This window comes from Phyllostomus hastatus, unplaced genomic scaffold (assembly GCF_019186645.2).
Source record: "Phyllostomus hastatus isolate PE091 unplaced genomic scaffold, TTU_PhHast_1.1 phas_scaffold_182, whole genome shotgun sequence".
Lineage (NCBI taxonomy): Eukaryota > Metazoa > Chordata > Mammalia > Chiroptera > Phyllostomidae > Phyllostomus > Phyllostomus hastatus.
Window position 1 is genome coordinate 20,486,158 of NW_025334013.1, and position 24,180 is coordinate 20,510,337.

The 24,180-nt window shown below is 46.0% G+C and overlaps 2 protein-coding genes across 3 annotated transcripts in view; one reads left to right on the forward strand and one right to left on the reverse strand.

Annotated features, from left to right (window-relative positions):
- The window catches only part of HDAC1 (histone deacetylase 1), a 37,346-nt gene extending 15,958 nt beyond the window's left edge, over positions 1-21,388 (forward strand). For both annotated transcript variants that reach the window (XM_045858973.1, XM_045858974.1), the window contains 12 exons: positions 8,483-8,600; positions 13,247-13,321; positions 14,947-15,085; positions 15,544-15,685; positions 16,779-16,871; positions 18,256-18,364; positions 18,447-18,587; positions 19,132-19,240; positions 19,334-19,464; positions 19,748-19,900; positions 20,443-20,491; positions 20,770-21,388. In XM_045858973.1, the coding sequence (XP_045714929.1) occupies positions 8,483-8,600; positions 13,247-13,321; positions 14,947-15,085; positions 15,544-15,685; positions 16,779-16,871; positions 18,256-18,364; positions 18,447-18,587; positions 19,132-19,240; positions 19,334-19,464; positions 19,748-19,900; positions 20,443-20,491; positions 20,770-20,797 (1,287 nt within the window). In that variant the 3' untranslated portion in view covers positions 20,798-21,388. The remainder of the gene's footprint in view (positions 1-8,482; positions 8,601-13,246; positions 13,322-14,946; positions 15,086-15,543; positions 15,686-16,778; positions 16,872-18,255; positions 18,365-18,446; positions 18,588-19,131; positions 19,241-19,333; positions 19,465-19,747; positions 19,901-20,442; positions 20,492-20,769) is intronic.
- Positions 21,389-21,589: 201 nt separating this feature from the next.
- On the reverse strand, positions 21,590-23,960 carry MARCKSL1 (MARCKS like 1). The gene is made up of 2 exons (XM_045858975.1): positions 23,676-23,960; positions 21,590-22,849 (listed from the first exon to the last, which is right to left on the reverse strand). The coding sequence occupies exons 1-2, from the start codon at positions 23,760-23,762 to the stop codon at positions 22,337-22,339; spliced, it is 600 nt and encodes a 199-aa protein (XP_045714931.1). The 5' UTR covers positions 23,763-23,960; the 3' UTR covers positions 21,590-22,336.
- Between the last annotated feature and the right edge of the window lie 220 nt (positions 23,961-24,180).

Here is a 24,180-nt window from a genome sequence, read left to right on the forward strand (position 1 = left end):
ATACATTGATCGGTTGCCTTTCTCATGTCCCCAGCTGGGGACCTGGCCCTGCAACCTAGACATGTGCCCTGACTGGGAATTGAACCAGCGATCCTTGGTTTCTCAGACTGGCACTCAGTCCACTGAAGTACACCAGCCAGGGCTGTTCTTTTGTTCTTTTTTTAAAAAGTGTTTTTATAAAATATTGTAGATATGAAAGAATTTTCATAAAATATATGTAAGGTATTAAAAAATATATATATAAGGTATAACAAAGCACATTACAATTGATACCACCTGGTTTAAGAAAAGGAATATTTACATGGCTACTAAACCCCATGTGTTCTTCTCTGATCCTATTTTCTTCCCAGAGTTAACCTCTGCCCTGAACTTGGGGGTGGATTATTACTTCCTAACTTTTCTATATAGTTTTACCAGTGTGTGTTCATAAATAGTACATGTTTTAGTGTTATATGTTTGCATGTTACATAGATGGAGCCATGCAATATTTAATACCTTATATATGTTTTCTGCTCAACATGTTGAGTCATATATGTTGGTGCATGTGGCTGAATTTATTTTCACTGTATTTCATTGGAAGAGTTACTATAATTTGCCTATTTTATTACTGGTGGGCCTTTAGTTGGTTTCTAGTTCTGTGCTATTATTAACACTGCTGCTGTGAACATTCTTAAACGTGTGCAGATATGCTGCAGTTTCACTAGAGGACTTACCTGGAGTAGAATTGCTAGGTCAGGAGGTGTGCACATAGTCATACTTATTAGATAATGCCATCATGGTTCCAGTCGCCAGCAATGGAGAAGAATTGCATTGTTCTAATTTCTTGACTTGATTTTGTCATCCTGTTTATTTTATTTTATTTTTTATTTTTTTGCCAAGTTGAGTAGGTGTGAAATGGTATCTTACGATTGCTTTAACTTGTATTTCCTTGGTTACTAGTGAGCTTTGAGGACCTTTTTGGATATTTATTGACCATTCAGGTTTCCCTACTGAAGTTTCTATCAAGCTTTTTGTCCATATTTCCATTTGATTGCCTGGGTTTTATTTTTGTTTTAACTGGACCTCAGATGCACAGAATAGGGTTAATCATTATCTTTGGCTGATAAGCATCAAAAGAAGGCCTATACTCGACCTCCTTTTTTAAAAACTGATTTTATTTTCTATGTATTAATTTATTTACTTAATATTTTCATAATGCAAGGAACATCCACATTCTTACAACCCAATCACTCTTCTAAATTTTGTGTTTATTGTCTTGCTCTTCAAAAAAATAGTGATCATACACATATGTACCTAAACAATATATAGTATTCATTTACTTGTTTTTGAATTTTTTTTAATTTTCATTTATTGATTTTCAAGGGAGAGAGGGAAAGAAAGAAATACTAATTTGTTCCATGTACTTATGCATTCATTAGTTGCTTTTTTAAAAAGAAAGACTTAAATTTATTTATTTTTAGAGAGCGGTGAAAGGAGGGAGAAAGAGAGGGGGAGAAACATCAGTGTTAGAGGGAAAAACATCTCTCAGTTGCCTGTCATACACCCACAACTGGGGACCTGGCCTACAACCCAGGCATGTGCCCTGACGGGGAGTCAAACCAGAGACCTTTCAGTCTGTGGGACAATGCCCAACCCACTGAGCCCTACTGGTCAGGGTGAGGAATATGATGGGTTCTTAGAGTAAGATTTGTTTTTTCTTTGTAAAAGAATCAGCTTTTGAGATGGGCTTTGTCCTTCAGATATTTGAGATAAAGATGAATTTCAAATTTCAGGAAGAACATGCTTAAGACACTGTGGTGGGAAGCCCTGCATTAGGTCTTGTTGAAGAAGAGCTGTTTGTCTGCAGTATAATATTTATGAAACAGGGCAGGGAGGAATTTGATTAGAAAAGGAAACTTCTAAAGTTCCTCGATTACCATGTCAGAATTTAGAATCTTTTTTTTTAAGTTACTGGTTTTAGGGAAACATTGATTTGTTATTTCACTTATTTATGCATTCATTGATTGTATGTGTCCCAACTGGGGATTAAACTCGCAACCCTGGCATGTTGGGACCAACTAAGCTACCTGGCCAGGGTCAGAATCTTTTACAGTTAGGGAGCTATTGAATGTTTGAGAGCAGGGCATTGACTTTTTAAGATTTTTGTGACGCCATTACAGAAGCTGGATTGGAAGAAGATAAGACTGGATATAAATGGGACCAATTAAGAGGCCAAAAATAATCTAAGCGAGAGTTTATTTTATATTTATTTATTTATTTATTTATTTTTAGAGAGGGAAGGGAGGGAGATAGAGAGAGAGAGAAACATCAATGTGCGGTTGCTGGGGGTTATAGCCTGCAACCCAGGCATGTACCCTGGCTGGGAATCGAACCTGCGACACTTTGGTTCACAGCCCACACCCAATCCACTGAGCTACGCCAGCCAGGACTCCAAGTGAGAGTGTATTATGGCAACAGATATTTACTGAGCACCTGCTAAGTGCCAGGCATTGTGCTAGTTGCTTAGAATAAAGACAGACCTGCTCCTCGTCTTCCAGAGTGGACCAAACAAATGCAGTTTTTATGCACTTTGAATGTGATAAGGAAAGTAAGGATTCTTAGGGGTATTACTTCAGTGAGTTTCTTTTCTTTTTTTATTCATTTTAAAGAAGTAGAAACGTTAATTTGTTGATTCTTGTATGTGTCCTGACTCCAGGGATCAATCTGCAACCTTGGCCTTATTGGAACAATGCTCTAATCAACTGAGTTAGGTGGCCAAGGCATCCATGAGTTTCTTAACTGAGACTCTAGTGGTCAAGGACAGTGTTCTAGGGCAATTAATTACCTTTTCAATTGCAACCTAAAGGTTGAGTAGAGCGGGTAAAGAGAATAGTAATGTAGGGCATAGCATGTGCAAAGTTTTAAAGATGAGAGAGAAGTCCGTTGGAGAATTGTAAGTGAAATTGTGCTTGGCAGAATGGTACAATTAATGCATGAGATTGTGTAAGTACCAAGTTAGTTTACCTACTGGCTCTTTTAAGTGCTTTGAACTTGGTATTTCCTGGGCTAGTTTATAAAATATTTAGAGGGATTCTAAAAAGGTGAGCAGGGATCAAGACCAGATTATTTTGGTTTCCCAAGCTAGGTTAAAGAGTTCAAACTTGATCTTGTAAGTAATGAAGCCTCTGAAGGGTTTTTAGGAGGATGTGACATGATTCAGTTGAAATTTAGACAGATTACTCTGGCTCTAGGGTGGTAGGATTGAGAACAGACTCAAAGTTGTTAAAGTTGAGGCCAGGATACCAGTTAGGAGATTGTTGCCACAATTCAAGGCAAAAATGTGGCGACCTGGGGATGGAAGTAGACGGATTTGATAGATACATTGGCAGTAGTTTGAGGAGAAGTTGAATGTATTGATTGAGGAAAGAGGAGTCAAGGGTGATAACTCAGACTTCTGTCTTGAGAAACTGGGTGGATGGTGGTTAGAATAGGAAACCCAGGAAAGAGGGAGCATAGGAGGAATAAGGTGGTGGATGTGATCAGGATTATGGAGGGATAATGTAAAAGGGATTGACAGTTGATTGAAGTGGAAGGCAAGAAAGTATGGAGTTAAAGTTGGCACTTAGGTTTTCGGCCTGTGTGGATGTTGGCATCATTCACAAAATATAGTGAAAGAGAAGTGCTGGAAGATAAGTTAAATATGAAGTGCCTCTGGGATTCGTGGGTGGAGCTGGCTGGGAAGCTGTTGGAATTGTGAACATGGAGCTGAGAGATTACCGTATTTTTAGGACTATAAGACACACCAGACCATAAGATGCACCTAGGTTTTAGAGGAGGAAAATAGGAAAAAAAAATGTTTGAAGCAAAAAATGTGACAAAATATTTAATAACCTGTGACCCCGCTCCGCCACTGCTGCCCCCCTAGCGAGCCAGGTAAACTACATTCAGACTATGAGACACACCCACTTTCCCCCCAAATTTGGGGGGAAGTGCATCATATAGCCTGAAAATTATGGTAAGATGTAGAGTTTGGGTAGTCATGTGTAGAGGAGTCAAAATGAGCTTGGCTAACATTTCTAAGAGAGAAAAGGGCTTAAAATAGTAAAACAAAAACAATCAAACAAACAGAAAACACCTTAGTATTTGGAGCCAAGCCTTGTTTCTTTCAGTATAGGTGTTTTTTTGTTTGTTTGTTTTTTTAATAAAACAGTGTCCATCTTTCAGTCTTAAACATTTTTCATTATATTTAGTGAGGATTAAATGAGAATCAGATTTGTACCTGGATCCAGACCTCTGCGTTTCCTAATTCGGTTTATTATTTTCTAACCTTGGGCAAATTACTTAACCCCTCTGCTGTAGTTTCCTTACTGCAAAGTGAGGATGATAATAGTATGAAGTTTAAAAGGTTGTTGTAAGGATCATATAAGATAGCACATAGTGTCTGAAACAGTAACTGGCACTGAGAAAACACTCAGTGTTAGCTGTATGTTAGAATGTTAGTTGAAAATGCTTTATAAACTATATAATTAGAAGAGTGTCATCTTTGAAGAAGACCTACCTTGATGGGATGAGGAGAAGATAATTTTTTTAAAGGTTCAACATTAATAATACTTTTTTAAAATATATTTTATTGATTATGCTATTACAGTTGTCCCATTTTCCCCCTTCACTCCCCTTCACCCTGTACACCCTCTCCCACCCATATCCCCCCTTTAATCATGTCCATGTGTCATACTTATAAGTTCTTTAGCTTCTACATTTCCCATACTATTCTTACCCTCCCCCTGTCTATTTTCAACCTACATTCTATGCTACTTATTCTCTGTACCTTTTCCCCCTCTCTCCTCCTCCCACCCCCGTGTTGCTAACCCTTCATGTGATCTCCATTTCTGTGGTTCTGTTCCTGTTCTAGTTGTTTGCTTAGTTTCTTTTGGTTTTGCTTTAGGTATGGTTGTTAATAATTGTGAGTTTGCTGTCCTTTTACTATACATGTTTTTCTTTATCTTCTTTTAGTTAAGTCCCTTTAACATTTCATAAAAGAAGGGCTTGGTGATGATGAACTCCTTTAACTTGACCTTATCTGAGAAGCACTTTATCTGCCCTTCCATTCTAAAGGACAGCTTTGCTGGATAGAGTAATCTGGGATGTAGGTCCTTGTCTTTCATGACTTGGAATACTTCTTTCCAGCCCCTTCTTGCCTGTAAGGTCTCTTTTGAGAAATGAGCTGACAGTCTGATGGGAACTCCTTTGTAGGTGACTGTCCCCTTATCTCTTGCTGCTTCTAGGATTCTCTCCTTCATTTTTACCTTGGCTAATGTAATTATGATGTGCCTTGGTGTGTTTCTTCTTGGGTCCAACTTCTTTGAGACTCTCTGAGCTTCCTGAATTTCTTGGAAGTCTATTTCCTTTGCCAGAGTGGGGAAGTTCTCCTTTATTATTTGTTCAAATACGTGTTCGATCTATTGCTTTTCCTCTTCCCCTTCTGGTACCCCTATAATTCGGATGTTGGAACATTTAAAGATGTCCTGGAGGTTCCTAAGCTTCTCCTCGTTGTTTTGAATTCTTATTTCTTCATTCTTTCCTGCTTGGTTGTTTTTTCCTTCCTTCTGGTCCACTCTATTGTTTTGAGTCCCAGTTTCCTTCCCATCACTATTGGTTCTCCATGCATCTTCCTTCATCTCTTTTATGGTAACCTGCATTTTTTTCATCTAATTTGTGCCCAAAATCAACCAATTCTGTGAGCTTCCTGATCACCAGTGTTTTGAACTGTACATCTGCTAGATTGGCTATCTCTTGGTGGCTGAAAAGGATGAGTCCTGGGGCTTTGATCTGTTCTTCTGTTTGAGACATCTCTCTCTCTCTCTCTCTCTTTTTTTTTTTTTTTGGTCTGGTTGCTCCTGTTATGGTGAGGGGCGGAGCCTTAGGTGTTTCCCTGTGCTGGGCACCCCAGTCGCTAGATTGTGACATTGTATGTGGGGGCGGGGGCGGGGGTTGGAGGGACAATGGCGGTAGCTCCATTCTCCTGGGATCTCAGTCCCTTCTCTGGGATCCTGGGCTGCAAGCTCTGCCCTGGTCCAGAATGCCACCCTGGTCCAGAATGCCGCCTCACTGAGTCCGCCAGCTGCCGCTTGCGTTCTCAGGGTCCACTGCTACGTCCTGGAAGGCTTACCCGCTCCCCGTTGCCTTATGCGCCCAGTTCTCCCTGTTCTCCGCGCGCCGCGACCTGCGCCCGCTCCTCCTCTCAGCCCCTCCTACTGGTCTGGATGAACGGGTCTACTTCAACTTCTTGGCTGTCCAACTTCCATTCAGATAAATTCTGTGTCAGTTCTGGGTGTTATTCTGCCTCTAAATTGTTGTTCTAATCTTGGTTGTGCGTGGAGGTACGGTGCGTCCACCTATGCCTCCATCTTGCCGGAAGTCCTAATAATAATTTTTTAAGATTTTATTTTACTTTTAGAGAGAGGGGAAGGGAGGGAGAAAGAGAGGAAAAGAAGCAGCAATGTTCAAGAGATACATCATTTGGTTGCCTCACACATGCCCCCAACTGGGGATCTGGTCTGCAGCCTAGGCATGTGCCCTGACTGGGAATGGAACCAGCAACCTTGTGGTTCCTTTCGGTTTATAGGACAGTACTCAATCCACCTAGCCATATCAGTCAGGGCATGAGAAGAGAATTTATTTTTTTAGATTTTATTTATTTATTTTTAGAGAGGGGAAAGGCAGGGAGAAAGAGAGGGAGAGAAACATCAGTGTGTGGTTGTCTCTCATGTCCTACCCACCCACTGGGGACCTGGCCTGCAACCCAGGTATGTGCCCTGACTAGGAATTAAACCAGCAACCCTTTGGTTCACAGGCCAGCACTCAAATCCACTGAGCCACACCAGTCAGGGTGAGAAGAAAATTTTTTAAAAGAGGGAAGGAGAAATCAGAATGTTGGGCTACCCAGAAAATTACCATGTCAAGTTTTAAAGGGAGGGATGTCATCAGAATTGTTGGTGTGATGATTTATAAAAGATTTTCCATCTACAAGGTCTGTCTGGAAAAAGTCCAGCCACTGTTAATATAATGAGAATAGTTTATATGACATCGATGTAACCTGGCACCCAAGGAGAGTGGATTGGAATGTTTATGCATGAACAATGATGACCTCACTGTACTAGTCAGTGGGGTGGTAGACGCCATTGAGTAAGCATGTGTACTGTGTGGCTGTTGCATTCAAAATGACTGAGCAGAGCAACTAGTCTGCATTAGATTTTGTGTTAAGCTTGAACATTCCTCTACAGAAACTATTCAGATGATTCAGAAGGCTGCAGCTATGGGCAACTGGTGATTGGCAGTTTCATGACGACAACATACCCGCTCATGCATCATGTCTCTTGCAGAGTTTTTTGTTGAAACATCAAACCACCCAGATGACTCAGCCCCTCTATAGCCTAGATTTGGTGCCCTGTGACTTGTGGCTTTTCCCAAAACTAAAATCACATTTGAAATGGAAGAGATTTCACACCATCGATGGGGCAGCTAATGGCTATTGGGAGAACTGTGTAAGGTCCCAAGGTGCCTACTTTGAAAGGGACTGAGGCATCATTGTCCTATGTACAATGTTTCTTCTATCTTCTTCAGTAGATGTCTGTATTTTTCATATTACATGGCCTGACCTTGTAATTTAATTATTAGTCACCCCTTCTTTTTGAGTTTTTGGAGCCATTTGGCCCATAATTATATATTGTCATATTTGATACTAAAAAGAAGTAGCCCTGGCTGGTCTGGTTCAGTGGATTGAGTGTTGGTCTGTGAACCAAAGGGTCGCTGATTCAATTCCCGGTCAGGGCACACACTCTGGGTTACAGCTGGGTCCCCAGTGGGGTGCATGTGGGAGGTGACTGCACACTGATGTTTCTCTCCCTCTGTCCCTCTCTCCCTCTCTGTCTAAAAATAAATAACATCTTTAAGAAGTAAAATAAAAAGAAGTAATAATTTGGCCCTGGCCAGTGTGGCTTGTTTGGTTGGAGCATCATCCTTTGACCTGAATCTTTGTTTCTCTCACATATCAATTTTTTTCTCTCCTTTTTTCTTTCTCTCTCTCAAATCAATAAATGTATCCTGGGACAAGGATACAAAAAAAGAAAAAGAAGAAGAAGTAATAATTTGTAAAGTGCTTCACAATTTATAAAGATTTAACAATTTCATTCTTTCTTACAACTTCCCTGTAAGGTAGATGTTATCTGTATATAATAGATAAGGACATTGAAGCTCAAGAGGTAGACTTGCCTAAGCAACAGAGTTTGAGTTGCAGTCTGGGTCTTCTGATAATGACTCTCTTTTGATAGTTTTATTGCCTAATTAGACTGCAAGTTTCTTGAGGTCAGAATCTAACCGATAATTTATTTTTATCCTTCACAGCATCTAGTTTAATGCTAGGCAGATATGCATTCAAACTAGGCCGAGTGAAGATTGGTGTGTAGTCAAGAATAACGTGCCCTTTCTCCTCTCTACCCTCTAGCGCCCTCATAAAGCCAATGCCGAAGAGATGACCAAGTATCACAGTGATGACTACATAAAATTCTTGCGCTCCATCCGCCCAGATAACATGTCTGAGTATAGCAAGCAGATGCAGAGATGTAAGTCCATTCTGTTCTCTCCTTTTCTTTAAGCCCCCATTTGGGTCTCCTTTTCAGTTGGAGGAGCCCACCCTGCTTTCCTTTGTACCTCCCATTCAGCTGACACTTGATTTCCCTTACCTCCCAAGGGTTCGAAAGTACTTTTTTCTCAAGTCTGGTTTTCCTTGTTTCTGATTGTAAGGAACAGAGATTGAACCTTGTCCAGTTAGGTTCACAACATTTTGCCAAGAAAACTATAGTTATTGTAATGGAAGAAGTACTGACCTGGGAGTGGGGAACATAGACACAGCTCCCAGCTCTGACAACTAACTGGGGAAGTCCCTTCCCCTCAGATTTTTCTTTTGTAAAATGGACTGGATGTCATCCTGTACAACTGACCTGCTCCTACTGTGTTAGTATTCATTGAGAATTTAATGGACGTGAACAAAGGTGTGGGAATTGCCTGAGAGACTGGAGAGTGCTGGGTGGAGGAGGGGCCATGGGGAAAAAATTGGGACAGCCATAATAGCATAATCAAAATATAATTTAAAAAAAGAATTCAGCAGCTGGTTAGGACAGACTCTAGATGATATAATCTTTCAGTTGAGGTGATTCTGCCCCTGCCCTCTGGGACTTGAAACTCAGAACAGATTCCATCTTAGAAGCAGCACTCAATTTGTAGGAATTCTGGGGGAATATTGTAGCTGTGGGGGAAAATATGTTCAAAATTGGGAAGAACTATCATACATGCCTTTTCACTTGTGTTATTTTAGAAATTCTTGCTTAGCACCTAAGATATCAGTAAAGCAATGTACTGTAACAGCATTGTTCAGAAGAGGTTTTGATAGCTTATGACAGCTTATTTTGAAATATCAGGAAATCCATGGCATTTGTTTGTTGCTACTGGACACAAGTAGTCTGAGTCCCAAAGCGGAAAATTATTTATTTGTTGCAATAATTGTGCAGGTAATGATTACAGAACCACAGAGACCTTCTTTGAAACATTACATTTCACGACTGCAGGAGCTGCTGGCCCCTCTAAGTGAAGTATTTGCTCTCTGAATTAACAGGGTCTTATTTCCTTTCAAGGTGAGACAAATTCATTCCTTTGCTCTAGATGGCTTTAGGGGTTTTCATTACCTATGTAGGCTAGCAGTCAGGCTCCACTGTCGGCAGAGACGGCTCTTAATAGAGGAGCAGCTTGGTGTTGAGGCAAGAAAACGAGTTTCATGTCTTGGTTTGAATCCCTTAGCTCTGCCACGTAGAAATATGTTCTTGAATAAGTCTCCTAGCCTCTCTGAGCCTGTTTTCCCTTCTCTAAAAAGAAGACAGTAGTGCCTGTCTCACGGTGGAGGTTGGGGGCAGGGGATGAGTGAGATAATGTATTCAGAGCACTAACTATCACTGAATAGTAGCATTCACCAGTATGACTTACAACTTTTTTATTTTCAAATCTGTCAAGGCAGACAAAATAATAGGACCTTGGGAGTGTACAAGTTTGGCTCTGGCTCCCAGATTGCTCTAATTTTCCTGAAACCAACACTCTAAACTTGTGCATTCATAAACTAGGTCTGGGATTTTCTGTCATTGAAGATGTGGAGTAGGAAGAATGAGGTTCTTTAAGGACCACAAGGTACCTTATTGCCTTGATTTATAGGGTTATAGAGAGATGTCACTTAGTGTACTTAGTCTGCTTTTTAACCAGGGGTGTCTACAGAAGTACCAGGGATGTAAGAACTGTGCTCTTTTTAAATATTTACCAATACCTAACCTAGGAAATTGTACCTGTAGTACCTGTAACAAGACCAACTAAGTCAGGTTTCCTTGCTCTTGGCTAGAATGATAAATGTTTTGTGGTCACTTTGAGTCTTTGAGAAGCTTGATAAGAAGCGAAAATGGGAACATGAATAAATGCAGTTTTTGGGGCAGATAGTCTGTCAGAACGTGAGGCTCATGGGGGAAACATGATAAAAGGGACTTATGGTGGTAAAATTTGGAGCCAATCTTGTCCGTTTTATAGATGTACAAACTGAGACCCAGGGAGGTAAAATGCTTTTACTAGAGTCACACAGCAAGAATGGAAAATGAGCCCTGGCTGGTGTGGCTCAGTGGATTGAACCTAAACGTAGCTGGTTCGATTCCCTCTCATACCACATGCCTGTGTTGTGGGCCAGGTCCCCAGTAGGGGGTGTACAAGAGGCAACCACACATTGATATTTCTCTCCTTCTCTTTCTCCCCCCCTCCCCTCTCTAAAAATAGAATAAAATATTCTTTTTTTTTTTTTTAAGATTTTTAAAATTTATTTTTAAAGAGGGGAAGGGAAGGAGAAAGAGAGGGACCTGTGTGGTTACCTCTCCCATGCCCCCTACTGGGGACCTGGCCTGCAACCGAGGCATGTGCCCTGACTGGGAATCAAACCAGCGACCCTTTGGTTCGTAGGCCAGCACTCAATCCACTGAGCCATACCAGCCAGGGCAAAAAAATAAAATATTGTTAAAAAAGAATGGAAAAAGGAATTCTCCAGTGGTAGAATGAGAATGGAATTCTAGTCTCCTGATTCTGTAATGTTTTTAAATATGTTGCATGTAAAATATTTCAAACATAAAAGAAGTATAAGAAAATAACATAATGAACATCCATGTACCCACGACCCATCTAAGAAAGAAAATACTACCAATACAGTCGAAGCCCCCCGGGCACCTCTTGTTGATCACATACCTTTCTTTCCTACTTCCTCCTTCCCACCCCCCCACCCCCCCATTACCATCACTGCCAAGGTATAAGCATTGTCCAGAAGTCAGTGTTCAATCCCGTGCATCTCTTCCTGCACTATGCTTTTTACTGGCTTTCTACCCATTTCCACTCCCCCATCTCTCACCCAATATTGCTCACCTGCCATCTAAAGACAGCCTAGGAATGAGAAAAGTATTTATAGTCGGAAATGGAAAACCCATAAAAAAGTCCTTCCTCACCTTACAAATTAGTCCAAATGAGGGTCTGCCTTCCCATTTTCCCTTCTTTCCGTCTCTAATCACACAACTTGTTGAGCTGGGAACAATGGGCTGCCTTTTGAGCCACATGTTGGTTTGGGGCCTGGAGGGAAATATTTTTTCCTTGTGTCTAAAACACCATTTCCTCCCATGGAGGCTCCACATCCCGAATGGGAATGCAAGCAAAATCTGGAAACCCAGACAGGCGAAACCCACTGCAGGAGGAAGCAGCCAGAGGGGGGATCGGTTGCCAGTGGATAAATAGCCTTGCCCCAGGGACCAAAGTTCTTATTGACACGATCTCCCAGTATTTACCCAGGAAGCTGGGGAGAGAGCCACCCACTGCACTCTGCCTCATGCAGGCCACGCTTCCTCAGAGCACTGTGTTGGCAGGACATCAGAGCAGGGCACCCTCCAAGTTTACGGTATTGCGGGAACTGGTAACTCTTGTGGTTATTGCACACCTTGAGCTTCAGCTGTGTCTCAAGAGGTCACCACAGTCCAGGCTGGGCTCTCCTGTTCTCTTCATCCTAGGGGTCCCCCCTCCTTGCTCTAATTTGGGAACCCCTATTGATAATAGTGGATGCAGTGGAAAGGCTGGGACAAGAGAATAAGGCTGTAGCCCTACCCTTGCCTCTTAACTTCCTGTGTATCATTGATGTCTCCTCAGTTTCCTTTTCTGAGAGGAGACTTGGAGCCATAAGATTCTTCTAGCTCTATGAGTCTACAGCCTTCAGGTGTGCTTCCCTTCCTGTCTTTTTTTTTGTTTGTTTCATTTACATTATGGTTTGCATGCATTTCATCATTATGTGTTAGTCGGTACTTTTACCCCTTTAGGCCTGAAATAACTTTACTCCAGTTGTCACTTGTGGGTATAGTAGAAAGAGCACTGGACCATGAGACTCAAGACACCTGGACTCTGATTCTGGTTCTGCCATTGCCTGGTTGTATAACCTTGGGCAACTCAATTAACTTCTCTGTATCTGTTTGTTCCTTTGCAGTGGGGTTATCTGTCCATCCGGCTCATGGGGTTGTTATGAAGATAAGATGAGAAATCACTGGGGAAAAGCCAGAGTATATTTTTCATAGGTTTTTAGGACAGACAGACCAAAATACTTCAATACTGCCTCTGCCATTTACTAGCAGTTCACCTCTCAGAGCCTGTTTTCCCATTTAAAAAATAGAACCAAATTTTACCTAATATGGTTGAGGATAAATCCTATCAGGTACTGAAAGCATTTAGCAGTGTCTGGCATGTTGTTAAACATTCAGAGAATGATAGTTTTATAGGTCCCTGTCCATTTCCTTGTTGGTCAGCCAGAGTGAGGTCCAGGAAAAAACCCAGGCTGGAAGAATAGGCTAAATTTTTCTCCCTCAAGGAATGAATCAGCATTTTCCAAGTACTTACTTGCTAAATGCTTCCCCATCTAATAAGATTTCTATTAATCTTCTCAACAACTGGGTAAGGTGGATCTCATGATCACTTGTTATAGATAACGAGCCACAGCTGAACGAAGTTAAATGCAATGGTCACTTACACAGCCAGTAAGTAGTAGAGTCTGAACTAGAACCCAAGCCTTCTGAATCCAAATTCTGTTTTTTCCATCAGCTCATAAATCTCTAAACACAAACTAAAGGAAACTCTGGAAAATAACCTTTCGCTTATGTCTTTCAAGTCAACGTTGGTGAGGACTGTCCGGTATTTGACGGCCTGTTTGAGTTCTGTCAGTTATCTACTGGTGGCTCTGTGGGTAAGGAACACACCTCCCTCCTTGAGCTCTGTGCTGGGTTGTAATAGTGAGATCTGTCTTTGAGGTCACTGTCCTAGTAGGGTTGATCTGTGACCATATGAAATGGTCCTGTGGGTTTTTGGCTTAGGTTTTCCAAATGTCCTGGTTCAGTCCCAACCCAGGCTCAACCTCTGACATGGTACTGACAGGTGTTCTTGACTGTCCTCTCCTGCTGTGCGATCTTACATACAGGAATTCCCAGCTGACCTTACGGGTTGTTGAGATGTTGTATGTAAAAGCAATTTGTGAATTGCATAGTGCCATAAAAATGGGAAGTATCATTTGTGTCTAACAAAAGAGCATGGTAGTTATCTTTGAGATCAGAAAGATGTCCTATGTATTGCTTACTTCCATTACTAACTTCTAGATTGCCTCTAGGATTACTCTAAACACTTTTTCTTAACAAATGCTTGTTTTCTTTTTAAATTTTATTTTACTGATTGATTTTAGAGAGAGAGGAAGGGGTGGGGGGAGAGAGAAGCATCAATTTGTTGTTCAACTTATTTATTCATTCATTGGTTGATTCTTGTATGTGCCCTGGCTGAGGATTGAACCCACAACCTTGGTGTATCAGGATGATGCTCTAACCAACTGAGCTACCCGGCCAGGGCTTAACAAATATTTATTTTCTCATGATCATTGTTTTCTCTCCTCCCTCCTCCCTCCCACCATCCAGTATAATCTCAGAAAATAAAGAAGTGCACGAAAAAAGAAAATGCCTACAATTACACTGCCATGGATAACCATTCTCACTGTTTTGGAGTTTTTGTATCTGTTTGTTTTTGTATGTGTATATATCTTGACATAATATATATACATCTATGTTTCATATAAATTGTGTGCATTATATCTATATAGATTTGTGGCTGCAATTTTTTTACTTAGTAAATCTTTAAAGTTTCCCTATCTATAGTAGATACAGCATGAATTTTAATGGCTACATGATTATTCCATGTTACGGACCTGCTTCAGTTGATATAATTGGTCCCCTCGTGTTGGGTCATTTGGATTATTTCATGTTTTTATTTCTGTTAAAATTACATTTTAACAAATGCACTCAAACACTTGAGTGTGTATTTCTCTCTCACTTCTTGGACCTGTTTGTACTTTAAGCCTCTACTACCTTTGGTATCTTCAAAATTTGTCTTATTGTGAACCATGGTAAGAAGTACATGTATACTTTCAGTCCAGGTTGTGCATATACACACACACACATGCACTCAAAACCCTTTCTCACTCTGAAGCCAGTTTTACTGAAGAGCAGTTACCTTTACTGTCATTCTCATATTTTTACTCTACTCTGTTTCATTTAAAAATATATACTGGTCATGACCCACTAAACCAATTTTAAGATATACTGAGGGGTTACTACCTTCAGTTTGGAAAATAGTTTTTTAAAGTACTAATCCCATTTAGCAGCCCTGTTGGAATGGGGTGGGAGGGTGAAGACTGGCTTGTGGATTGTACAGTATAGCTGTTTTTATAGGCAGGTCCTACCTCTCACTGGGTTCTCTGGGTTTCTTTGGGAGACGGGGAGGGGGAGAGTGGCTTGGTAATAGGCTTATGTTCTCTCTTCCCACACCCAGCAAGTGCTGTGAAACTTAATAAGCAGCAGACGGACATCGCTGTGAATTGGGCTGGGGGCCTGCACCATGCAAAGAAGTCTGAGGCATCTGGCTTCTGTTACGTCAATGATATCGTCTTGGCCATCCTGGAACTGCTAAAGTATGCCTGCCTGGCCTTGTCTTTTGGAGGAGCACCTTAGGCCAGGTTCCCACTTACCTTTCCCTGGGGCTTGCCTCCCTAGTTTGCTTTTCCTAGCGGTATGCTGGCTAGGATATGTTTGGTGAGTGTCTCTGGCCATTCTCTCCTTGACGGGGTCTTGATTTGATCTGAGCCCACGGCAAGATCAGGGGCAGGTGCTGCTCAGATCCTGCCTCCAGAGTGTCCCTGTGTGGCCGGAGTTGACCCTGGCTATAGAGTAGGAAGATCGGACTTGGTCGGCTTGGTCAGGCCTGCGGAGACACCCTGCCGCTCTGCCACCTTACTTCAGCCAGTTTCCACGTCTCTGGTGCTTAGAGATACCTGAGGGAGGCAGCCAGCTCGGTAAGCTGGGACCTGGCGCCCTTGGCGCATCCCACTATGAAAGAGCTCCCAGATCCCTGACCCCCTTTTGGTCCTAGGTATCACCAGAGAGTGCTGTATATTGACATTGATATTCACCACGGCGATGGCGTGGAAGAGGCCTTCTATACCACAGACCGGGTCATGACTGTGTCCTTTCATAAATATGGAGAGTACTTCCCAGGAACTGGGGACCTACGGGTGAGAACTCCCTTCAGGGGCCAACCAGCTCACCTTCAGCTGCCAGCTCTAACTCTCCTGTCTTATGTCACCAAAAGCTGCTTCCTGTCTCTTCTGCCATTCAGAACACCATACTCCAGCCTGGGACACCTGCCCATAGTCTCCTTCCTGCCTCATTCTGGAGGAAGGAAGAGATGGGACATACAGGGTTGGGAGGGGTAGGGGTCCCCTGACTCATGCACTTCCCTCCTAGCCACAGCTGAATTGCATTACACTATTCACATGTCCCATATGGCTTGAATTTTAGTCTAGAAACATCATGTTCTCTCCCCTGGGCTAGGAATCGGGACCCTTATGAACCATCTCAGGGTTTGTTAACATTTTTAGGTTACTTCCCCTTTGACCGTTGGACTGAAACCCATGGACTCTCTCCCCAGAAAAGTACATGAATTTTGCATCTAATATCGAATAGTTAATAGACACCTCCCCCTAATGACTCCATCCATGGACGTGTAAGAACCCCCAGGAGCTACTTCATCAAACAGTTCTGTTGTTAGCTTGAGTACAGTGAGACCAGCCACTTTGTCATGCCAGTAACCCTGAGGTGAGAAAGTGGCACTAAGTCATTTGTGTGGTATGGCAAACATAAGAATAACTGAACATTTACTATTTTGAAGAACTCTTTTTCTCTCTTTGCTTCCCCTCCGTCCCTCCCCAGAGAGGAGAGGGTGGTGGGTGGGTAGGGGTGGGAGAGCACTGAAGCTCTCTGGAGAGGATTGTTGTGGGTAGGTGTTCTGTGACCCAGTCACCAGCCAGCTCTAACCCAATCCAAAGGTAGGGTCTTTGTGCTGTGGAGTAGGATATTTAATCTCTGGCCCCATAAACAGTTCTCAATTTGGGTACAGGCTCAGTGGTAGGTCAAGAGATGTTAGACTTGCCATTGAGGGGAATGGCACTAATCCCCAAGGTGTCCCTGCTCTGCCCCTGGCCCACCTCATGGGCCCAGCTTGTCTCTCTTAGAATCACTGTCTCTTTCTTTAGCCTTCCAGCCCCCAACCCTGAACTTTTTCCTAGCTTCATTTTTCAATTTTACTTTACTGTCCCCCTTGACTAGGATATTGGGGCTGGGAAAGGCAAGTATTATGCTGTTAACTACCCGCTTCGAGATGGGATTGATGACGAGTCCTACGAGGCTATTTTCAAGCCGGTAAGTAGTTTATCCAGCACCTGGGCTACAAACAGGTTTGGTCTGAGGGAGGGGTAGCAGAGCACCCTCACTGTGTCTCAGGGATCTCTCCCCCTGAGAGGCTAGTTGGGAGATGTGTTTAAACCCTGGATTGCATGCTTTGTGCTCAGTTCTGAAAGCAAAACTCATCCAAATATTTGTTGATGCCTTCTGTGAGTCAGGCCCTCTGTTGGATATGAGGGTATTTAAGACATGATCTGTGGTCTACACCTCACGGTCTAGGCCCGCAGGGGTGTCCAGCCTTTTGGCATCGCTGGGCAGCACTGAAAGAAGAAGAGTTGTCTTGCTTGGGCCACATATTAAATACACAAACACTAATGAAAACTGAGGATCGAAAAAAAGGTTTTAAGTAAATTTACAATTTTGCGTTGCACCAGATTCAGAGCCATCCTGGGCTGTATGCAGCCTGCAGGCTGCGGTTGGACACCCCTGGTCGGGTGTGGGAGGCAGGCACACACCCAGCAGTGTGCAGCCAGTACTGTTTTTGAGGAAGAACAGAGGAGTGAGAGTCAGACTGCCGCCTGGGCCGGGGAGAGGGCAGTCAGATGATTTCACAGAGGTGGTGACATTTGAGCTAGACTTTGAAAAATGAGGAGTTACCCATGTGAAGAAGGGGGTGCGGGCTGGATGGAGGAGGGGTGGCATTCAGCAGAAGGAACAGTGGTGCCAATATGTAGCTGTATGTAGGCTAGTGTGATGTGTGGGAGGAGTGCTGAAGGGTGTGGGAAATGTATGTTGGGGTCAGTATTTCAAAGGAAGCCTTGAATGTCACCCTGAGGAGCTAAATCTTCACCTGTAAGCAGCGGGAACCATTAATCGAGTAGCCTAATAAAGTCAGCAAGCACCAAACGCAGACTGTGTCCCTGGTAGTAAGGATGACAGAAGCCTGACTTATGGTTTCTGTCCTCAGTAATGTCAGATTCTGGTTGTAAGAATGAGTTAGAAAAAGTGAGCTGGTTGCTCCCAACATCAGGCTCAGAGTCTGTAGGACCAGGTGAGCAGAACAGATGCAGCTGAGGGTCAGAAGGACTTACTAGAGGACGTGACACTGGAGCCCAGGCAGCGAAAGGAGGGACTCAGGGAGTTGATGGGGAGCCCATTCTAGGTCCAGTGTTAGTAAACCTAGGAGGCTCTTGGAGATCTTTCAGATTGGAAAACTGAAATCCAAAATGGGGAAACCAGGACCCTGAGCTGATACTTGTTTCTATCTACCGCCCAGCATGTGAGAGAACGGCATGGTTGGAGTAGATGGTGAAGCACGGGAGGAAGCGCTGCACCTTTTCTTTGCCCCTGACATCACATAGCTTTTCTTGAGGCTGGTGGTGACCGGGATGTGTTCTTTTAGGTCATTTCCAAAGTAATGGAGATGTTCCAGCCCAGTGCGGTCGTTTTACAGTGTGGCTCTGACTCCCTGTCAGGGGATCGGTTAGGTTGCTTCAATCTGACCATCAAAGGTGAGGCCAGGTAGCATGGGGCTGGGTGAGCAGGGTCCTCTTGGGTGCTCCTGTAACCTAGCACCGTCTTCTCCCACCGAAGGACACGCCAAGTGTGTGGAATTTGTGAAGAGCTTTAACCTGCCTATGCTGATGCTGGGAGGAGGTGGCTACACCATTCGTAATGTTGCCCGGTGCTGGACGTATGAAACAGCCGTGGCCCTGGACACAGAGATTCCTAATGGTAATAGTTCCAGGGCCACACTGGGCTGGGTGGGGCTGGAGCTCACATGTCCTCAAGCTCACGACTCCTTTCCCATTGGGCATATGACCTCTTCTCTTCCAATACTAGTCATTGATTCTCCTGCTTGTTCTCTTGTGGTTGTCAGACCATAGCCATCATTTTCCCTGAGTACTTTTTGACCCTGCCCCCGTCCCTCTTTTGGTGTGAACAGAAGTATCAGTGGTTATTTATCAGTGGAATTTGTATTCTGTAGGGTAGCTGGGGTAGTAAGGAAGTGCTTCTAGTGTGTATTACCTAAATTTTTCTAAACCAGGGGCTTGGGCCTTCTCATAGTGAGACACACGCACCACCCCGACCGGTGCGGACATTGTAGAATGGCATTAAAAGGGGTTGAAGTACTGTAGGCACCCTTCTCACCCCATCTGAGAGGCTTTCTTCTCTTTGATAGTTGGGCTGACAGGTCCAGATAAACCTACAAATGCTTCTCTCGGGGTCCCATGGTTCAACCAGGTCTCACAATTCTCTTATTCACTATCTCAATTAGAGCTTCCGTACAACGACTACTTTGAATACTTTGGACCAGATTTCAAGCTTCACATCAGTCCTTCCAATATGACTAACCAGAACACAAATGAATACCTGGAGAAAATCAAGTGAGTACATCCCCAGGCACCCTTGATTGAACATTCCAGGCTGTGGTTTGTCCCTAACTAGAGCCCAGCCACCCTCTCTACCATTGGCCATAGACAGCGACTGTTTGAGAACCTGAGAATGCTGCCCCACGCACCTGGGGTCCAAATGCAGGCCATCCCTGAGGATGCCATTCCAGAGGAGAGTGGTGATGAGGACGAAGAAGACCCTGACAAGCGCATCTCGAGTAAGACCCAGACCCAGGGTCCTGTACTTCCCACCAAGTAGGCAGCTCTGACTCCCTTCCACTATTCCTGGTTCCACATTTCTTCCCAAGCTACCCGTCTGTTGGGAAACCCAAGTTCCAAGCTCCAGTGCCTGTAGGAACAGTTAGGGAGCCTGAGTTCCCTACGCCCTTCTCTTTGTCCCCTTCCCTTGGTGTCTCTTGGAGGACAGGAACAGGGAAGCACTGGGCACAGACCCAGAGATAAGACTCTCCTGCTCTCTCAATGTTTCCCATTGCTTCCCAGTCTGTTCCTCTGACAAACGAATTGCCTGTGAGGAAGAGTTCTCCGACTCTGATGAGGAGGGGGAAGGTGGTCGGAAGAACTCTTCCAACTTCAAAAAAGCCAAGAGAGTCAAAACAGAGGATGAAAAAGAGAAAGACCCAGAAGAGAAGAAAGGTGGGTTTGGGCTGAGCCAGGACTGGGTCTTGAGCCTCAGGCCCCGGAGGGTGATGAATCTATGTAGGGCACTGGGAGGAGGGAGCCGACTTGGGCCCTGCCGGCTCCTATGGGGCTCTTCCTGAGCTCCTTGGGCCTTTCAGTTGTGCCCAGAAGTGGCAGGGCTTACAAAAGAATGAAATCCAATTCGTCATCTCCACTGGCTTATTGAGCCCTGCCAGGCTCCAGGGCCAGGGACATGTCCGGGCTCCCTGTGGTCAGGAGCGTGGCTCTCACATACCACCCAAGCCCTTTTCCTGGCACTTCATTCCAGTTTCCCAGGGGGCTGCCTCCTCCCACCAGGTTCAGACTCTAGCAGGTTGGGAAACCGGTCAGACCTGTTTGCTCTCACAGGGCTCACTGGGTGGACCTGGGATGGGCTTTTCTCTTTTTTTATGTCCAGTGAGCTGTACCCGTGGGGAAGGGGTTTCTGGGTAAGCGATGATCCCATGGGTCTTTCCAGAGGGGCTGCCCGTGGCTATCTGTGCACTTTTATGTTTCAGAAGTCACAGAAGAAGAGAAAACCAAGGAGGACAAGCAAGAAGCCAAAGGGTGAGGACGGAGCTGTCTGTCGGCCATCTCCCTGGCATTGGTGCACCAGCCCCTTTGTCCCACTGCACTGAGAGTGAAGGCGCAGGGACAGCTGGTTTCGCTTACAAAGGCCTCTTTCAGGGACCAGTCTGTCTCTGCAGTTCTAGGCAGAGCTAGGAAGCCCCGGCCCTCAGCAGTCACCTGAGCAGCTGGGGTCCTGTGAAAGTCATTGTACCCACACTTTTGCCGCAAGGCCTCTGGAGTGGGTTATCTCATACCAGTCTCTGTTCTTTCCACAGGGTCAAAGAGGAGGTCAAGTTGGCCTGAGCAGATCTCTCCAGTTTTGGCTTCTTGCAAAGTCCTCCACCTTTCTCCTGCAACCCCTCAGATTTTATATTTTCTATTTCTGTGTATTTATATAAAAATATATTAAATATAAATATCCCCAGGGACCTAACAGGAACCAGGGCCCCAAGCACAAGGCACATGTGCTGGGTGAGTTCTTCTAATAGCTGCCTTGCCAGCTCTCCCCAATTCTTGATTTTGAACCATAAAGGGTGCTGGTTCTGGATGGAAGGGATTCTGTTCTCTTAAACATCCATAGGACAAAATTCCTGAAAGCCAAATTTCTGCTCAGTAGCTTCGGAAAGATGCCCTTTATTGAGCATTTTAGAATGGGTGGCTGGGTCTTCCGGGACTCCCTGTTCTTCACAGGCTCCTTAAGGCAACACCAGCCATCTTTAGATTGGTTATGTTCTCATACCTTCCCCACTTGCCCCAAGTGAGCCAAGAAACTCACACTGCCTGACCTGTGTTCCCCCTCCCTGCCCTGTTCTGCAGGTGGAGATGGGTAGTTTCATTTTTAAGATATTTTCTTTTTTTGTGTGAGTCTTTGTAATAAAATGGTACATTTCTATACCTTTCTGAGCTCATCTAGCAGTATTCCTGGGCTGACTTTGTCTCCACTTCCCTGCCCTCTGAGGGTCCACAAGGATATGGGCAACCCCCAACAACAGAACTCCACCAACTCACCTGTCTTCTTCATATCCCTCCCTCAAGGTTTGAGGTTGACCAGTCTCACCCTTCCCCCAGAAGAGACCACTCATTAAAAAGCACCACTAAAGGGACAACATTTATTCCTTTTCCAAATGTTACAGTAAAACCAGGTGGAAGAAAATGGTTTTAGAAGTTAGAAAAAAAAAGTACAAATCTGGGGTTTGGCCATTAAAAGTTATTTACAACAATGGGAGGGGGGAAAAGACAACAAGAAGTTGTTTCACATTACAGACCTTCCCCCACCCCAAAGCCTAATACTTGCTTACCAAGTCAAAAAAGACAAAGCTGATTCACAAGCTGGAGGTTTGAACTTGAGTAAGACAGTTATAAAAACCTAGACAGGGGCAGTGTCCTCCCCTAGCCCAGGTGCCACTTAGGCACAGCACAAGAGACTAAAAACTCAACAGGGGGAAGGCTGGACACAGGCACCCCACATCTGGCTCAGGGATTTGGGGAGTAAACAAAACCTACTTGGAAAAGAATTGGGAAAAACCAGCAATTGCCTTCTGCAGGGGTGGGGCCAGGGAAAGAGGTGGGGCCAGGGACAGGAGCATTTCACGTCACTAACCTAACTTGGGAAACAGGGAAGGGACCATCTTCAACTGGCCTTGAGAGGAAGACCAGGTGGATGATGGGAGAATCCACAGGAGGGAAGGAAAGGTGGAAAGGGATCGATCGTGGCTGGGAGGGGGCAACAGCCCCTTCCTTTCTGGGCACAGGAAGGCAGCCAGGGCACCAGGTCCAGGCAGTGACCTCACAAGGACAGCACAGTTTTTGCAGCTTAGAGATCACCCACCTGCCCCCACCCGGCTACTCATTCTGCTCGCTGGCAGGTGTTGGGCCACTCTCCGGCCCGGAGGGAGTGGACAGCTCTGCAGCCTGGGGCCCTGCCTCCTCTTCTGTGTCTCCTGCCTTGGAGGCAGTGCTAGCCTCTGCCCCCTTGGCCTGGGGTTCCTGGCTCTCGGGGATGGCAGCAGCCTTCCCTTCCTGGGCAGTGCCTTCCTCGCTGCAGGCACCGATCTCCCCCTGCTCCTGCTCTTCCTCTGTGGGTGAGGAAGCAGACGATTCACCCCCACCCTCCTTCCGATTTCTCTTGAAGGACAGGCCACTCAATTTGAAAGGCTTCTTGAAAGAGAATTTCTTCTTCTTCTTGGGGGTCTCCTTGGGGGGTACGTCCCCCTTGGCTTCAGCTCCCTGGCTTGGGGGTGCTGGCTCGATGGTATCACCAGTGGCCCCGGTTGCCTCCTCCGTTCCGTTCACAGGGGGCGACTCCCCTTCACCCTTGGGGGATAAATCTCCATTGCTTTTCACGTGGCCATTCTCCTGCGGGGCAGAGGAGACAGCAGTAAGGGTCAGGACTCGACACCCCCCACCCCCAGCTGACCCCTTCCAGACAATGAGGACCCGATTCATTCTACTGTAACCGAGTCTGATTGTAGCCTCACCCCACACCCGGGAAGCCGTCAAACATCTATCTCCCTCCTGCCCTTCCAGGGGTGCTGGGGCCGAGAACGGAGGCCGTGGCCAGCAGGAGGCGCTGGGGTCCCGTGGCCCCCCACCCACCTCCCCCGGGGCGCGCTCTCTATTCGGCGCAGATTCACAGGCGGCCGCGGAGCCCGGGCAGGCGGGAGAGCCCTGCTAGCCGAGATTGGGCGGGAAGCCGCCCCGGGGCGCTGTTCTCCGCACCTGGACGGCCTATTTCCCTGGCTTTCTTGCTTTGTGTAAACGGCCCCCCACCCACCGCAGGCTCTCCCCACATCTCGGCTACCCCTTGAAAAAAGGGCTGTTGGCCACGGAGGTCAGGGATGCGGGTGGAGTGTTCAGAGGGGAGGGTACCCGCCCCGCGGCCCCTGGGCGCCCCCTTGGCGCGGCCCTTTGTTCCCCGCGCGGCACTCGGGGCGGCCGGGGGGCAGCGCCGGGGGCCAAGGCGGCGAACAAAGAAGGCGGCGGGGCCCGGCCGGCGCCCCCTCCCCGCCCCTCCCCTCGCTTCACCCGCGGGGGCTGCGGCGCAGAGAACAAAGGGACCAGGCGGGGGAGGGGGTTGCCGCGTGTCCCGGGCCGGACAAAGCGCGCGGCCCCGGCCCAGGGCCCTAGAGGGGGTAAGGTACGCGAAGAGGGGGCCAGGGCGGGCCGTGCCCAGCGCACCCACCTGTCCGTTGGCCTTAGTGGGGGAAGCGCCTGCTGCCTCCTCGGCGGTCACGTCGCCCCGGGGAGCCTTGGAGCTCTGGCTGCCCATGATGGGGGGTCTGCTGGGGGGCGCCCGGAGCCACCCCGGGCTCGCGCCACAGGGGGTGGTTCGGCGGGGTCGGCCTGGCCGGCGAAGGGGTGGGGCTCGAGCCTGAGGGGGAGGGGTATCGGGGGAAATCGATCTGCACCCCCCTAACTCGGTCCCCGACCCAACAACTGCACCAGCCGCCGATCTGCTCCGCGCCAGAATGCCGCCCGCCGCCCGCCGAGCCGCCTATATATGAGCGCCCGGGGCTTGGGGCGGGGCCGGGCATTTAAATGAGCGCCCAATCGAGGGGCGGAGGCGGGCTCAGGTCGCGCGCCCCACTTGAGCAGTGGGCGAAGCCGGCGGTCCGGTCCCCCCCAGCCCACACGGCAGGTGGGGTCTTGTGTGGGAAGGGGAGAGGCGGGTTCTTCGGCGAGCAGGG